The 17,204-nt window shown below is 43.2% G+C and overlaps 1 protein-coding gene across 2 annotated transcripts in view; it reads right to left on the bottom strand.

Moving 5' to 3' along the window:
* Positions 1-14,071, bottom strand: part of Katna1 (katanin p60 (ATPase-containing) subunit A1) — a 37,161-nt gene extending 23,090 nt beyond the window's left edge. The window contains exons 1-2 of one of the 2 annotated variants that reach the window (XM_030245091.1): positions 13,938-14,071; positions 1,164-1,338 (exon numbers count right to left, since the gene is read on the bottom strand). Coding sequence is in view for 1 of the 2 variants with exons in the window: in NM_011835.2 (NP_035965.2) it covers positions 1,164-1,331 (168 nt within the window). In the remaining variant the exon portion in view is untranslated. The remainder of the gene's footprint in view (positions 1-1,163; positions 1,339-13,937) is intronic. The other variant, NM_011835.2, reaches the window with a different exon arrangement.
* Between the last annotated feature and the right edge of the window lie 3,133 nt (positions 14,072-17,204).

Below are 17,204 nucleotides of genomic sequence, written 5' to 3'. Positions count from 1 at the left end.
AAATGCTGCTCTGGACAAAACTTCTGTTCCTCAGTGTCTAAAATTCCTTAAATGGGATTCAAATATGATCAGCTTTGTAAAGTTTTATAGGAAATAAGGCTCTTGAAGAATTTGCTATCATTTGCAATTTCACCAATATCTTTATAAAAAGACGTTGCCCCTGAGGGCCTGAGTATGGCAGAGCATCCATTAACCCTAGGACTGGGCAGGCAGAGACTGACGACTGAGTATGAGGCCATCACAGCCACACAGCAAATTCCAGAACAGCCAAGGCTACCAAATGTCTCAAAGAAAGAATGTAAGAAAAGAAAAAGGGTACCACTTTAAAGCTATTATTAAAGCACAATAATTAGAAAAATGAAGCAGAGCTTAACACTGCTGATGCTTTGTAAAAGGGCTGCTGCTCATGTGATGGCTATTCTTGGTGGTCAGCTTGACTATATATGGAATTAACTAAAATCCCGAGTCACTGGGCATCCATGTGAGGGACTTTTAGTTAATTGGATCATTAAAAGTGGGAAAACCCACAGTAAATCTGGAATAAGCCCACACATGGTGGCCTATAAAAAGGACAAGAAAGAAAAGCTTTGCTCTTGGCCTCTTTGACCTCCTCCTCGCTTTCCTGCATTATAGCATACTTCTTTGGAACTCCAACCTTAGATCAGCTAAGACAACTTAGCCTTGTGGAGAGAACAAACTACCAGGTTCTGTCTGTCTGTCTTTTTACTTCCCACTGAGAGACAACCATTGCTGGACTAGCTGAACTACAGCCTCTAAGCAGCTCTAATAAATCTCTCATATATATGAATAAATATACATACATATTCATTCATTCTATCAGTACTGTTCCTCTAGAGAATCCTCAGTAATACACGAATGTGAAGTTTCAAATAAGGTTGTATAAAAATCCATGTAACCAAACTATATTCTCTGAGGCCTAGTAGTGGTGGTGCAAGCCTTTACTCCCAGCACTCAGGAGGCAGAAACAGGTGAAGCTCTATGAGTCTGAAGCCAGCCTGGACTACAGAGCTACTTCTAGCACAGCCAAAGCCACACAAAGGAACCCTGTCTCAAAAACACAAAACCAACCAAACAAACTACTGTACAGCATTGACTGTCAATGTAAATTTCTGAGTATTAAACCCAGCAGCCATGACTCTTACCTGTTGCCATTTCTGACGGAGGTGTGTATCTTTGACTGAGTACAGGTACTTGTTCATTTGGTCAAGAACTCCCTGATAGTAGACCATTGCAGAGTCATAGTTTCCCAGCAGTGCATATTCACGAGCCAATTTTACATTCTCAACAATCATTTGAAGACTCATGGTCATATGTAAGCTAAGAAAGGAAGAGACAAGAAACATTTTGGTGTTATATATCTCTTAAACATAATTATAAAGCTTTTTTTTCGTATATATACTTTCCAGGGCTCCTTTACTAAGGAAGTTTACAATGGACCAGTGAGACCATTTAGTAGATGACCCAACTTTAATCCAGTGAAGCCAAGTAAAGGTTAACTAAACTCACAAAGTTGTCCTGACCTCTATGTAAACACGCCACAGTACACACCTGCCCCCAAACTGACAAAACTACAACAGTGTTAATCATTCATTTATTAAATAGTATTTAAATAACTCATTTATATGGATGAGTATTTTATCTTTATGTCTGTCTATATACCGTGTGCATGCAGTGTGTGCAGAGGCCAGAAGAAGGTGTTTGATCCTCTGAGACTGGAGTTAAAGATGGTTGAGAGGCACAATGTGTGTACTGAGTGTTGTTCCAGGCCCCCTGGAAACACTGCCAGAGCAATTAACCACTGAGCCATATCACCAGTCTCGACAAATAACTTTTACAAATTAGGTTTACAATACCACACCTAACACCATCTACACTCACTCCTACACTTTCCATCCTTAAAGAAACCGCGTGGGACTGGGAGATAAAGCTCAGGTCATTGCTAGCTAGCTTTCCTAGCATGCACCAAGGCCTTTGGTTCAATGCTCAGCTGCAAACAGACACATAACACATGACAAACAAAACAGCTTGAGCTGGAGATAGAGTTTAGACATAAAGCACACATAAGATAAAACCTTGGCTTCAAATTATAGTCCCATCAAAAATAACACCCATACAAATACACAAACATGCTTGGTTTTAGTTCCCACTTCAAGGCTAGCTTCTTAGTTCATTGTTCAGAACAAATGTTTGCCTAGGTAGGTCCTCTAGCATTTGACTGGAATTTTCATCAAGACATTTGTCTAAAGTTACTCTACATTTGTCTCTACTAGACTGAAGTTCTCTGAGCGTAGGATATACATGTAAAACCTGTAGAATTGTATCTCAGTGCAGGACACACATGTTTTGTAAACATCTGCAGAACTAATGCTCACTCCTGGGCATAGTTTTGAGAAGTACAAATTTGCAAATGAGTTCTGAAGTTAGAAAAACCTTGGTTACAATTCTAATTCTGCCGTCGTGGTTAAGTCCTTAATATTTCTTCCAAGTCTCAATTGTTAAATTGTCTGAGATAGTAACTATTTCCAAGGTTACACAACCAATAAAAAGTGACTAGGCAGATGCTGAGGTGAATGTCTGTTATCCTTGTTACTTGGAAACTGAAATGGTAGAATCACAAGTTTAAGGCCAGCCTGGGAAACACACCAATTTCAAAGTGAGCCTGAGCAGCTCAGCCAGACCATGTCCCTGAGCAAACATAAAAAGGAAGCTAGTGCCAGGGACAGAGCTCAATAGAGGAGCACTTGGCTAGCATGCATGAAGTCCTACACTCAATCCCTAGTACAAAGTAAATAAGTAAGTAAGTTGGTGCCAGGCATGAGAGCTCAGGCTTCTAAGTCCAGCATCTGGGGTACAAGGAAGGAGGACCCTGAGATGGAAGCCAGGTCATACTATTCCACAGAGAAGTACATCTTCAGTGAGTGTTTCTGCACATGAGAACTAAGGCATCTGCATTTACTAGGATATGGATATGCAGAGATGGACATAAGTAAAGCATTAAAAGTAGGCACTTGGTAAATGCCAGCTTTGCTCATGGGGACAATGAGTGCTATTCTGCTAAGTACAGCTAACAGCAGAAGTCAGTCAGGAGGATGTGCGTGTTCTGAGGAAATGATTGGGATGAGGACGGTGCTCTGAGACTAGAAAAGCAAGTCTACAACACTGGGGGCAAAGAACTGCAGGCTGCGTGGGCGCTCCCTGCGCTACAAGGACCAGTACTTTAAGCTTGGGAAGTACTAGGGTAACCAAGGTCACGGGAAAACTGAGAGGACAGAGAAGTAGGAGTGAAATGAAATGAGTTCTTACTCCTTTGTCTATCAGTAGAATATTGAAATGGGAGCTGCTGGGCAGTACTGGATCATCACAGGACTGGAACATGGCTTAGGGACTAGAGCACTTACTCAAGGACTCTTGCACACTCACAACTGTCTGTAACTACAGTGTCCAGAGATCCAAAACCCACTTCTGACCTCCAGTGTCAGTACGTGCACACACCCAGGCACACACATTCACATAAATATTTTCTTCTATGTAGGAACCCTATCCCAGCTTAATTTATCCACACTAACTGTGCTTCTTGCCCTGTCATGTCACCCATAGTCAAGAGCAAGTTAAATGATGATTTTTTTTTTCCCCAGCTTGTTTTTTTGAGACAGACTGGCTTCATACTTATTATGTAACCCAGGCTGGTCTCTAACTGGCAATCCTCCTGCCTCAGTCTCTCAAATGGTGGGAATGCTAGCATGAGCCACCATACTTCACTAGACAAGAAACGATCTTTCTTATTTTCTTTACTTTTTGGACAAGGACTTCTTTGAAAGAACATGTCAAATAAATGTCCTCCAACATAATTTTAAGTAGAATGCTTGCTCCGGTGGGCAGGGGCAAGGATGATGGTAGTAGGCAGGCATCTCAGGAATTAATGAGACTAGCTACTAGGATTTTCTGCCCAGTAGCCAAATTATAGGAAGCAATAGGAAATGTTAGCTGGGGGTGGGGGAAGAGCTAGGATGAACACTATTTACTAGTGCACATGGGGCTAGTACTGCATTCCGCAGAAGAAACCTTACTGAGAGATGGTGTTACAACCTCAGCTGAAAGAAAAGATATCAGGCTCACTCCAACTTCAGACTCACGTCCTGTGCGGTCCCTCAGAGTTCTCACCCTTTATTCAGCCAGTTATAGCTACTAATCCTTTTCTGAGCTAGGTTTGATTAAAACATGTCATGAGCTGGGTATTAGGTGCTGTACTGGCATCATCAAGCTCACAACATTTCATCTAATTATCAGACTCAATTTCTAAGCACAAGGAAAAGACAAGAAGCCCAAATAGATGCTAGTACCTTACTGAGCCAACCCTAAGGAGGCACAGGCATGTAAGAAAGACCCTAGCACCACAAAACATTCTGAAAACTAGGGAAATGACAGGGCTAGGTCCCAACGTAGGGGAGGAACAGTAGCCTCTATGGAAACAGACTAAGAGTTTTCTAATTTTCACTCTCCTGGCAAATTGTTTCCCCAGCCCTCTGCTCAACACAGGGCAGAAAAGCAGCAGTGCTGCTGGGGCCAGACACAGACAGCAGGAACTTCAGTGTGTAGAGCCAGCAAGAGCAGGGAGTGCAGCAACTCTGCAGGCACTCTCTGTCACCTTTTTCTTCATCTCAGACTAGAAGGATCATAACTAAGAAAACCTATTCTTAGAGAAGGGTGGCTCCTAGCCCAAGATGCTACCCACACTGGGGCAAGCACACAGTACCAAAGTGATGGGGTGGGATTACCACCCAGGGAAGAAATTCTCTCCATCCACTACTGTAATAGAAAAAATATGACTAGCAACTACCAACGCAGGAAACTGGAAATAGACACTAATGGCAGGCTAAAAATCACCGAGAATATAAAAATAAGAAAATCATCAAACTTAATAAAAACAAAAAAAGGAAAGTACCCCAAAACTGGAAAAGAATTCTAGAACTAAAACCTGAATCTTTGAAAAACTGAAAACAACTCTTTGCTAGGATTCTGATCATGAAAAAACAAAATGATGTGTACAGAAAAGAAATTAAGTACAAATGAAAATATAACACAATTTAAGACAAAACGAAGTAGAAATTTTCTTTCTTTCACTGTTTAAAAAATAAAATTTTAGCCAGGTCTGGCAGTGCAAATGCCGGCACTATGGCAACAGAGGCACTATGAAAACTGAGGCAGGTGGATCTTTGAGTCTATAGCTAGCCTAGTCTACATAGCCTGGTGCTACATAATATAATCCTGTCCAAAAAAGGGAAGAGACACTGTAATAACTGTAATAAAAAGTCCTTCGTCAGAAACTTTAGGATAAGGGCTAGAGAGATGGCTCAGCAGTTAAGAGCACTGGCTGCTCTTCCAGAGGTCCTGAGTTCAATTCCCAGCAACTATATGGTGGCTCACAACCATCTGTAACAGATCCAATGCCCTCTTCTGGTGTGTCTGAAGAAAGTGACATGCATTCATATACATAAAATAAATACATACATACATACATACATACATACATACATACATCTTTTAAAAAAAAAAAACAACTTTAGGATGAACTGGGCCTAGTAGCACAGCATGCTTTTAATCCTAGCACTCTGGAAGCAGAGACAGATGGATACCTGTGAGTTGAAGGCCAGCAAGGTTTGCAAAGCAATTTCTAGAATGGCTGAGTGCACAGAGAAACCCTGCCTTGAAATACACAAAACAAACATCAAAAATCAAAACGTTAGGAGTTTTTTACATGTGTGGGAAGGGGGAGTGGGGGTGGGAGGAGGATTGGGGTGTGTGGGGGAGGGGTCAGAGTAAGGGGGTGGGGATGGACACATAGACTAGTATCTTCCTAAGTGTTCTCCACCTTATTTTTTTGAGACAGGGTTTCTTACTGAACCTAGAGCTTACTGAATGGCTGGTTTGGCTGGCCTGCAGGCCTCAGGGATCCTGTCTGTCTCCCCAGCACTCGTACCCAGTGGCTTCTGAGATCCAACCCAGATTTCTATGCTTGCTGGCAAGCATTTAGCAACAGAGCCATCTCCTCAGCTTCTAAGGGTACATTTTTACCTACCTTCTAAACAGCAAGAATTCCAGTTACATCAAAGTTGATAGATAAAACAAGGGAAAACTGACCATTCTCCTCCTTTCTCTTTTGGCTGCTGCTGGTGGAACTTGCACATGCTCTACATTTCCTCTACTACTGAACTATACCCCGTCTTCCGGTCAGTTCCTCTACTACTGAACTATACCCCGTCTTCCGATCAGTTCCTCTACTACTGAACTATACCCCGTCTTCCGATCAGTTCCTCTACTACTGAACTATACCCCGTCTTCCGATCAGTTCCTCTACTACTGAACTGTACCTGGTCTTCCGATCAGTTCCTCTACTACTGAACTATACCCCGTCTTCCGATCAGTTCCTCTACTACTGAACTATACCCCGTCTTCCGATCAGTTCCTCTACTACTGAACTATACCTGGTCTTCCGGTCAGTTCCTCTACTACTGAACTATACCCCGTCTTCCGATCAGTTCCTCTACTACTGAACTATACCTGGTCTTCCGGTCAGTTCCTCTACTACTGAACTATACCCCGTCTTCCGATCAGTTCCTCTACTACTGAACTGTACCCCGTCTTCCGGTCAGTTCCTCTACTACTGAACTGTACCTGGTCTTCCGGTCAGTTCCTCTACTACTGAACTGTACCTGGTCTTCTGGTCAGTTCCTCTACTACTGAACTATACCCCGTCTTCCGGTCAGTTCCTCTACTACTGAACTATACCTGGTCTTCCGATCAGTTCCTCTACTACTGAACTATACCTGGTCTTCCGATCAGTTCCTCTACTACTGAACTGTACCTGGTCTTCCGGTCAGTTCCTCTACTACTGAACTGTACCTGGTCTTCCGATCAGTTCCTCTACTACTGAACTATACCTGGTCTTCCGATCAGTTCCTCTACTACTGAACTATACCCCGTCTTCCGATCAATTTTTCTCATGGTTCCAGTTCTGAATCTGAGTAACAACAATATCAATTCCTTCCAAATAGATATCTTAAACATTAGACAACCTACAATGCACCAACACACAGACACATACACCACACATAGACAGACAGACAGACAGACAGATACCCAGACACCAGGATCTAGAAGGGTTTATCCCAGGAATATAAGGATAACTAAAGATCAGAAAAATCTATCACTGCAACTCCTTACACTAAAGGACAAAGCACTTTACATAAAAGAGTGTAAAGAACATAAAAATCAAATCACAAAACGGAAAATTCAAATGTTTAACAAGTATGGACATTAGTAAGAGATTCTTTTACATTTATGAAACTTAAAAATATAGTAAATTTGAGGCTAGAGAGATGGCCCAGTGGTTAAGAGCACTTGCTGCTCTTGTAGAGGACCTGGGTTAGGACCTCACTTCCCATAGCAGACATCCCACAACTGCCTGTTACTCCAGCTCAGGGAGTCTACCAGCCTCTTGCCTCCATGGACACTTTGCCTGCAAGTGGTGTACATAAACTCATGCAGGTACACACCTATCACATAAAAAATAAAGCAATCTTTAAAAATATACCAAACTGATTTGGGGAGACACAAACCCTCACAATTTGTGGGAATAAAGAACAATCTGGCAATACTCAGGGATATCGTGTGTGTGTGTGTGTGTGTGTGTGTGTGTATCAATGGCCGAATGCAGAAATGTTATAGCCAGTTATCTCACTCCTTTGTAAAGACTCCAGAGGAAGCCCCCCAATGACTCATAAAGGGACTTGATTCTAGATGTTAATGATAGAATTATGTGAAGAATCAAGCAGTTGAAAGCAGGGGGAATAAAATCAGAGTGTATTATGTTTATGTATAATGATATGTATGTGTAAATGATAACCTGTATTATGTACAATTCATATACTTGATTATAAAACACCACAAAAAAGTTGGAGAAAATCTGTTAAGAAAATGTAGTAAAGAACATAGCTAAATATATAGCACATTGTTGGGGATGGTTTTTTGCACTGTGTATTCAGATGTTGACTTCTGTGCCCAGAGATCTGGTTGCAGGCCACTGTTGTGATTACTGAAGCATTTGTCTCATTGATGTGTAGAAACTGTTTTCCATCACCTCTAACTGGTTAATAAAGTGCTGTTCAGCTAACAGCTGCCAGGAGGAGAGGGGAGGCAGGACTTCTGATCCTAGTCAGGGGGTCCCATGAGAGGGAGGCAGAGGCAGAGGAGAGAGAAGGATTCCCCATGAGCAGATTGCCAGGGGAGTTGCCATGAGGACTCATACAGAGCACAGTGAGCCAGGGCAAGACTCAGATGGGGCCATGTGGCTTGAAGCCTTTTAATAAATTTAAGGACAGTGTCTTTATTTGGCAACTAAACAGGATAATAGGCACAGAAAAGCCCCCAGAAGTACATCTATAGTACACAGAAACAATGAACACTTTATAAACAGCAACATGAATTAAATCATCAAAAATAAAGGGTTGGGTAACAAAAATCTTAGACATAGAACAATGTCTAATTTGGATACCATTTTATTAAAGTAAAAATTACTTATGCTACATAAACACTCACTTTAAAATATATACATGCATATCTAAGTATATCGAATGTGCCAGTCAAAAGAGGGTGAGGAGGAAAAACTGAATCAAAGAATCAGGTGCAAGGATACACACCTGTAATCCTAGCACTTAAGCATTCAAAGCCATCCTCAGCTGTGTATTGAGCTTTAAGGCCAACCTGGGCTATGAGACCTGAATCTGTGCTTGTAGGCAGGCAAAAAGGTTGGGGGAGGGGAAGAGGCTTTCCTCTTGGGATTAAACTATGACTTCTATCCTACTCACTGTCGCTTTTGTATCTGCTCAAAGGAAAACCAGCTATTATGTGGCAAGTTCCTCTGTGAAGTGGCTCACATCACAAAGAAATGAAGGCAGTCCCAGGCCATCAATTAGTGATGAACTAAGTTTCTTACACCAAATGGGCATGAGGGGCTAAGTCCTGTTAACAGTATGCATGAGCTTGGATCCTTCTTTGGTTATGTCTGGAGATGACTGAAGCCTTGGATAACGCCACTACAGCTTTGTGGAAAACAATCAGAGGCAGCCACCAAGCCACACACTCCCGTATTTTAACAATAGGCTATGCAATAACTGCTGCATACAATACAGGTTAGGTTTAAGCAAATGTCACCTCATCAGCATCTGAAGTCCAAAAGGAAAAGGAAAAAGAAGAATCCCAGGAGAAATGAGTGCCAGAAGTTGTGACCACTCATGTTGTACCTCAATAAAAGCTCCAGAAGAGCTTTTATTTGTTGATCACTGTATCCTTAGCACCCAGGACCCTGGTTGGCACACAGATCTCAAAATACCCTCGAGGGCTGCCTTAACTACAAACCCTCTTCCTGGGTCTAGCTTCTGATCCCCAAAACTCTCACATCCCACCAAGCTGGGACTACCAAGTTTTATTCTTTTGTTGAGATTTTATTTTATGTACTAGGGTGTTCTGCCTGAATATCTGAACACCTAGTGCATGCCGTGCCCACAGAGGTCAGCGAGTGGCATCACATTCCAACACTGAAATCGCAGATGCTTGTAGCAGCTACATGGGAGCTGGAAACCAAACCTGGGTCCTCTGGAAGACTGAGGCATCTCTCCAGACCCATTTGATTATTGTGTGATTACTTCTGCCTTGAAACTCTCTTTGCCCTATAGCAATGCCTAGTCTGGGCAGCAGCACTGAAAGAGAGGAACCTGCCCAGGTCTGGTCAGCTCTGAAAGTGTACAGTAGATCTGTATGGCCCAGGCAGCAGGTCTCTCTGACTTTTTTTTTGATGGTCATGGTCAGGGCTCAAAGCCCAAAGAAGTTATTCCTAGCCTTCTTCAATGGTATACTGTTTTGAATTTCTCTTTCTAGTCAGATAAAATTCCTTTCGAGCCAAATCTGTTTCATTTCTTCAGCGAGGGAAGTGGAAGGACTTCATTAGCTCTGGTTGGCCTAGAACCACAGTGGCTCTCTTGCTTAGCCTCCCAGATGGCAGGATTACAGATGTGAGCTTTCATGCCTAGCTTGATATTTTCCTAACGAACAAATAATGCAACATCAGTCCAAGGCTACATTAACAGATGGCATGCACAGTCCTTGGCTATCAAAAAAACAAATCAAGCCGGGTGTGGTGGCGCATGTCTTTAGTCCCAGCACTAGGGAGGCAGAGGCAGGCAGATTTCTGAGTTCAAGGCCAGCCTGGTCTACAGAGTGAGTTCCAGGACAGCCAGGGCTACACAGAGAAACCCTGTCTCAAAAAACAAAAACAAAACAAAAACAAAAAAACCAAATCAGAACAAAACGAAACCCAAAGTGTTTATGGATATACTGACAAAGCACTCTTATTTCACTAAAAGTTAGATTAAAAATCATCATTTTTCTATTACTCCAACATTATCTAAGCCAGAATATTAACATCTGTATTTTTGACATTCTTCAGTTTCCATTATCATTGCTCAAATTCCACTGCAGAAGAACAGAAACTGGGTTTACCTAGCATAGTACCTGGCAGAATTTGAGGAAGGGTCTATAAAGGGGGAAAAGCTAATAGACAAGATTTTAACTACTATTAGTTATAAACGGTACCCACTGGCTCAAGGTTAATGTAAACACCCCCCCCAAAAAACCCAGTTGCCTCAAGATTGAGAATCTTAGCTCTTAGAAAGACAATCTGCTGCTTCATCTTACTCAAGCCTTCCTTTACACTACCCAACACTCTGTTTACAAGACAAGTATAATTGTGGCCAACAAGCCACAGCAGGAAATTTTTTAATTTAAGCAGAAATTTAATTACATGCAAAAAAGTCACAGCTGTATCAAGCAATCTTAATATCTGCACAAGTTCCTCTACAAAGAGATGAAATACCCCCACCCACACACCCACACACCCACACCCACACGCCCATGTACAACTGGAAAAACCAGTAACTAAAGAGCTCCAGAAGAGGCAGCAAATCCAAGTACTGAGCACTAAGATCTAACCACCAGCCTCACATGAGGCCCTCCCTGGTCCTGGTCCACATATACATAGGTCGACATAGCCTGTCCACATCTGAACAGGACATCATAGCTGTCTAATTTCTAAAGGTATGTAAGGCTGGACTCCACTGAGAACTGCTATTTTTACTCTAACCATGCACAGGTTAATCATTCAAGAACCATTTACAGAGCACCATGGTTTTGTTTGTTTTTCTTTTTGTTTTGTTTTTGTTTTTTGAGACAGGGTTTCTCTGTATAGCTCTGGCTGTCCTGGAACTCAACTTTGTAGTCCAGGCTTGCCTCGGACTCCGAAATCCGCCTACCTCTGCCTCCCAAGTGCTGGGATTAAAGGCTCGCACCACTACGCCCGGTTGAGCACCACATTTTAAAAGAATTGCTTTGAAGATAAAAAGACAAAAGGAGATGAGCAGCTGAGGTAGTGAAGGCAGAGGTCATCACCGGCTGCAGAGCCAGCCTGGACTATATGACAGTCTGTTTCAAATATATACACAAGGAGGAAATACTAGCAATAGACTTTCTTTCTAAGAAAAAACAAAAAGTGTGTGGCAAACCAGGCATGATGGCGCACTCCTTTAATCCCAGCACTTGGGAGGCAGAGGCAGGCGGATTTCTGAGTTCGAGGCCAGCCTGGTCTACAAAGTGAGTTCCAGGACAGCCAGGGCTATAAAGAGAAACCCTGTCTTGAAAAAAAAAAAAAAAAAAGTGTGTGGCACAGTGCATGTGCAGGTCAGAGGACAAGTAACCGTGTGGAGTAGACCCTCCTGGTTTCAGGAGTTGAACGCAGGCTGGCAAAGCACCCTCAAATGTACTAGAGACACACAAGTAATTTCAGGAAATTTACCTCTAGAATATGAGGAATTAGTTATTGGCAGTCAATGGCTGACAAGAACAGTCACAGTCCTATGAGCCACAGACGCTGGCCGGCTGGCCACCCATGTACACACAGACAACACTAACTGGTCTCAAAGGCTTATTAATAACAATGGGAATTTATTAATAAAACAACATAGGATCTGAAGTTGGGGAGATGGAAACACTTGGGGTGGTGTTGGAGGTAGTGTTGAAGGGATACAATCAACATACATGGTGTAAATACATGAAATTTTCAAAGAGTAAAAAAATATTTAAAAGAAAATAGTAGTGACTGTGTAGCAATTATGGAATTATGATAAAGACAAAAAGAAATTAGACTTTGAAATTCCTTTTTAGGTTTTGTGGAAAGAATATGGTAGGGTTATTTTTGTTTTACTTCCCAGTCACTCCAGCATCGGATCCTCTTGCCTCTGCTCTATACTGCCTTGTACACTTGTACCGTCAAGGAAAACGAGCATCAGCCGGGCAGTGGTGGCACATGCCTGTAATCCCAGCATTTGGGAGTCAGAGGCAGGCAGATTTCTGAGTTCGAGGCCAGTCCTGGTCTCCAGGACAGCCAGGGCTACACAGAGAAACCCTGTCTCGAAAAACAAAAAAACAAACCAACAAACAAAAAAAGAAAGAAAGAAAGAAAGAAAAGAAAAGAAAAGAAAAGAAAAGAAAAGAAAAGAAAAGAAAAGAGAAAAGAAAGGCAGGCAGGCATCACTGTTCTCTTGGGAGCTAATTACATAAAAAGTACTAATGATTACTAAATAAAAGCTTGAACTGGGGGAAGTGTAGCCGCCTGTAATCCCAGTACCAGGCAGAAGCAAGAGTTTCAGAAGTTCAGGCCAGTTTAGGCTACAAAGGACACTGTCTATAAATAAATAAACAAATAAGGGCTGGCAACAGTTACAAGCCTAGCCTACACGCAGTACAAGGCAGAGGCAAAAGGATCCGGAGTTAAGGACCAGCTCTGGCTACAAGAGACACTGAAGAAAGAGGAGAGGGAGAGGAGAGAGAAGAAGAGAAAGAGAAAGAGAAAGAGAAAGAGAAAGAGAAAGAGAAAGAGAGAGAGAGAGAGAGAGAGAGAGAGAGAGAGAGAGAGAGAGAGAGAAAGAGAAAGAGAAGAAAGAGAAAGAGAAAGAGAGGAAAGGAAAGAAAAGAAAGAGGAGAGGAGGGGGAGGGGAGGGGGAGGGAGAGAGGAGAGGGAGAGGAGAGGGAGAAGAGAGGGAGAAGAGAGGGAGAAGAAAAGAGAAGAGAAAAAAGAGAAAGAAGAAAGGAAAGGAAAGAAAGAAAGACAAGTTTTCGTTTGTATGCCACTGAACCCACATACTGAATGAAACAAATGCTTCCTGGGATAAATTTTCTCCACAGCGCCAAATCAAAAAAGCCAAAAGCTTTCATGAGAACACTAGGCTCTCAGATTAAGAAACTAACCCCAAGAGTGGCGTGGTTGCACACACCTTTAATCCCAGCGCCAGGAGGTAAAGGAAGGCTAGTCGGGTCTACAGAGCGAGATCCAGAACAGCCAGGGAGAGAGAGAAAGAACGTCAATATTATCACCTTTAAAAGCAACAAAAACAAAACAACAAACGCCGGTGAGGGGGCTCAGCAGGTAGAGGCATTTGCCCAGCATGCCGGGCTACCCGAGTTCAACTCTGGGACCCTCGTAAAGGCGGATGGAGGGAAGCGACCCCAGAGAGTTGTCCTCTGACCTCCACTCACGCGCCCACATCTACACCATACTCAACAATAGCAATAAATCTAAAACTAAAAACAAAGGCCAACACAAAGGAGAAACAACAGAAAGAAGTAAGCCACCAGAAAGCAGTACAACTCCAACCTAACAAACTGTACGAAAAGAAGCTGAACCCCAACCTCCAGGCTCTGGGGATTTTACAAGGCGGAAGTTTCGGGATGGGGGCGTGAAAGCTTCGAACGCGTTCCCTGGTCGGGTGTCGCGGGGGCGGAACAGGGAGCCTGGAGGCCCGAGCACTCACCTAGCGCAGCCCAGGCTACCCGCCGCAGCTCCGGGTCGGGACCAAGTTGAAATGAAACCGGGAAAGCCCCTCTTAAAAGGATAGTTCCCGCACCGGCGGGGACACGCCCCGGAAGTGCGTGCTCTACGGGCGTGCGCGCGCAGGCGGAACCTGCGGAGGGGCGTGGCCGAGCTCGGGGTGCTTCTGCGCACTGTGCGCCGCGGCTAGGAAATGGGAGTAGGCGTGGGGAAGGAAAGTAGGCGGGGCGAAGGACTTGGCAATACCCCGCCTACTTCAGTACTTACTCTGTGGACCATTATCTCTTCCCAGGGCTTCTTCACTCTGCCTTAGCAGGAGATTTACACTAAGCTGCTCTGAGGTTAGGAGGTCAGGGGCTCTCTTACAGGTGAGTGTCAGTGCTCAAGCAATTCGTTTATGACAAATCTTGCTTTAGAGCCCGGTACTTAGGATTATGAAGCCTGGGACCCATGTGTCAGGGTAACGCGAATACTCTCAAGACATGCTAAGGGGTGAGATTTTATTTCCAATTCCAGGTGATCCATCACCCTCTTCCTATATCACAAAACACAGGGCACAAACTGGTACACATACATGCATGCAGGCAAGCCACTGCATATATGAAATAATGTTTTACAGGGTTTAAAGTCTTCTAAATTTTTCACCAAAAATAGAAAATATATTTTCTGCTCTAGTAGATGTGAACGTTAGTGTCACAGAGCACAGAAAACTATAATCAGCACATCAGCAAGAATAAAAAAGACCACTTAGAGAGATATAGATCAATTACTCCAAGAGATGGATTTATAATCTATACAAATGCAAAGGCCTGTTAATTTATAAAACCGGATTATAATTTAAAAGCTTCTCAAAGGTGCAAAATGAATGTATATGGTATACTTAAATATATAGGAAATCCTAGAACCTACAGGATGAATCTGTAGTAACTAATCAGAAGTATCCGGGTGGGAGTTAGTTAGGAGTTGGGAATGATGTTCTGTAGTGGAGATGTCTTCCCAGGTGTACAGTTTTACACATGAAATGAAAGTTGTAATTTGAGTTTATGTAAATTATACCTCAGTGATGTTTTGTTGTTGTTTTTTCCTTGGATATTTTCTTTTCTTTTAAGAATTATTTATTATATGTATATGAGTACACTGTAACTGTCTTCTGACACACCAGAAGAGAGCATCAGATCCCATTACAGGTGGTTGTGAGCCACCATGTGGTTGCTGGGAATTGAACTCAAGGTCTCTGGAAGAGCAGTCGGTGCTCTTAACCGCTGAGCCATCCAGATATTTTCTTTACTTACAATTCAAATGTTATCCCCTTTCCCACCCTGGCCCCCAGGAAACCCCCTATCCCATCCTCCCTCCCCCTGCTTCTATGAGGATGTTCCTCCACCCATCCACCTACTCCCACATACCTGTTTGTTGCTGTTTCAAGACAAAGTCTCACTCTATAACCTCTCCTAGCCTGGAACTTATCACATACCCCAGGTTGACCTCAGACTCATAGTTTCTCTGCTCTTAAGAGTCCCCATTACAGCCATGGGCTTCTGTGCCTGGCGTCAGTGAAAATGTTTGAAATAGAAAGACAAACCCCCAAAAGGTGACTTACAGTGTGTGGTGGTTTGAATATGTTTGGCCCAGGAAAGTGGTACTGTTAGGAGACATAGCCTTATTGGAGTAGGTGTGGCCTTGTTGGAGGAAATGTGCCACTGTGGGGATGGGCTTTGAGACACTCCTCCTAGCTACCTGGAAGACAGTAGTCTTCTCCTGTTTGCCTTTGAAACAAGGTTTACAACTCTCAGATCCTCCAGCCATGCCTGCCTGGAAACTTCCATGATGAGAATGGACTGAACCCGTGAACCTGTAAGCATGCTCCAATTAAATGTTCACCTTTATAAGAGCTGCCGTGGTCATGGTGTCTCTTCACAGCAATGAAACCCTAAGACACAGTGACTACTTCTATTTACTTACTTGTACAATTAAACAACAAACAGTTATAGTTACCCTTAAACCACAGAGATTTCAAACTTCTCTTTTTTTAGAAGATAGAATCACAATAAATAACCCATGGTCACCTCAAACTCAAGGGGGAATCCTCCTGCCTCCGTTTCCTAAGTGCGGTCACACAATTTTCTGCTGACCTACTTTGCCTTTTTACTTTTGCAGTGCTGAGTCCAGTTCTATATAGAGCTGCATCCCAGCTCTTCCTAGCTCCATCCAGCTCACCAGCTCACAGCTGGATGCATGCAATCACTAGAACCCATAAAAGTAAAAATAAAGGGTCCTGTATAGTTTTTTGTCAACTTGACACAAGCTAGAGTCATCTGAAAGGAGGGAGCCTCAGTTGAGAAAGATCATAAGATCCAACTGTAGGAGATTTTCTTAATTAGTAATTAATATGGGAAGACTCAGGCCATTGTTGGTAGGGCCATCCCTGGGCTTGCGGTCCTAGGTTCTATGAAAAAGCAGACTGAGCAAGCCATGAGGAGCAAGCCAGTAAGCATCAGCTTACTCCATGGCCTCTGCATCAGCTCCTGCCTCCAGGTTCCTGCCCTGTTTGAGTTCCTGTCCTGGCTTCCTCCAGTGATAGACTATAAAGTGGAAGTATAAGCCCAACCCTTTCCTCCCCAACTTGCTTTTGGTTGTGGTGTTTTATCACAGTAACAGTAGCCCAGACTAGGACTGGGGCTAGGGATATGGTGATACACACCTTTGATCCCAGCACTCTCAGGAGGCAGAGACAGGAGGATCCCTATGAGTTTGAGCCATCCTGGTCTATATAACAAGATCTAGGACAGCCAAAGTTACATAGAGATACCCCGTCTCAAAGGAGGAGAAAGAGAAGGGAAAGGAATAAGGAAGAAGAGGAGAAGAGGAGGAGAAGGAAGGAAGGAAGGAAGGGAGGAAGGGAGGGAGGGAGGGAGGGAGGGAGGGAGGGAGGGAGGGAGGGAGGGAGGGAGGGAGGGAGGACTGGAAGGAAGGAAGGAAGGAAGGAAAGAAAGGAAGGAAAGAAAGGAAGGATTGCATAGCTTCCGTCTGGATAGAATACATGTCAGTTGCCCTCACATTTCATTACCCTAGAAAATCATGTGGTCAGTCTAACTTCAAAGGAACAGACATGTGCGACTCTGCAGTGTCCTCTGGAGAGAGTGCATAGGAGCCATTACTGCTTCACTAGCTATTGCTCAAACAAGTGGATCTCAAGTGGGGCTTAGGAAATGAGACTGTATTTTTTTTTTCTGGTGAACAGCCAGACTAA

The sequence above is a fragment of the Mus musculus genome, chromosome 10 (assembly GCF_000001635.26).
Source record: "Mus musculus strain C57BL/6J chromosome 10, GRCm38.p6 C57BL/6J".
NCBI classification, from domain to species: domain Eukaryota; kingdom Metazoa; phylum Chordata; class Mammalia; order Rodentia; family Muridae; genus Mus; species Mus musculus.
Note: the sequence above shows the minus strand (reverse complement) of the source record. Positions and strands in the feature narration are given on the sequence as shown.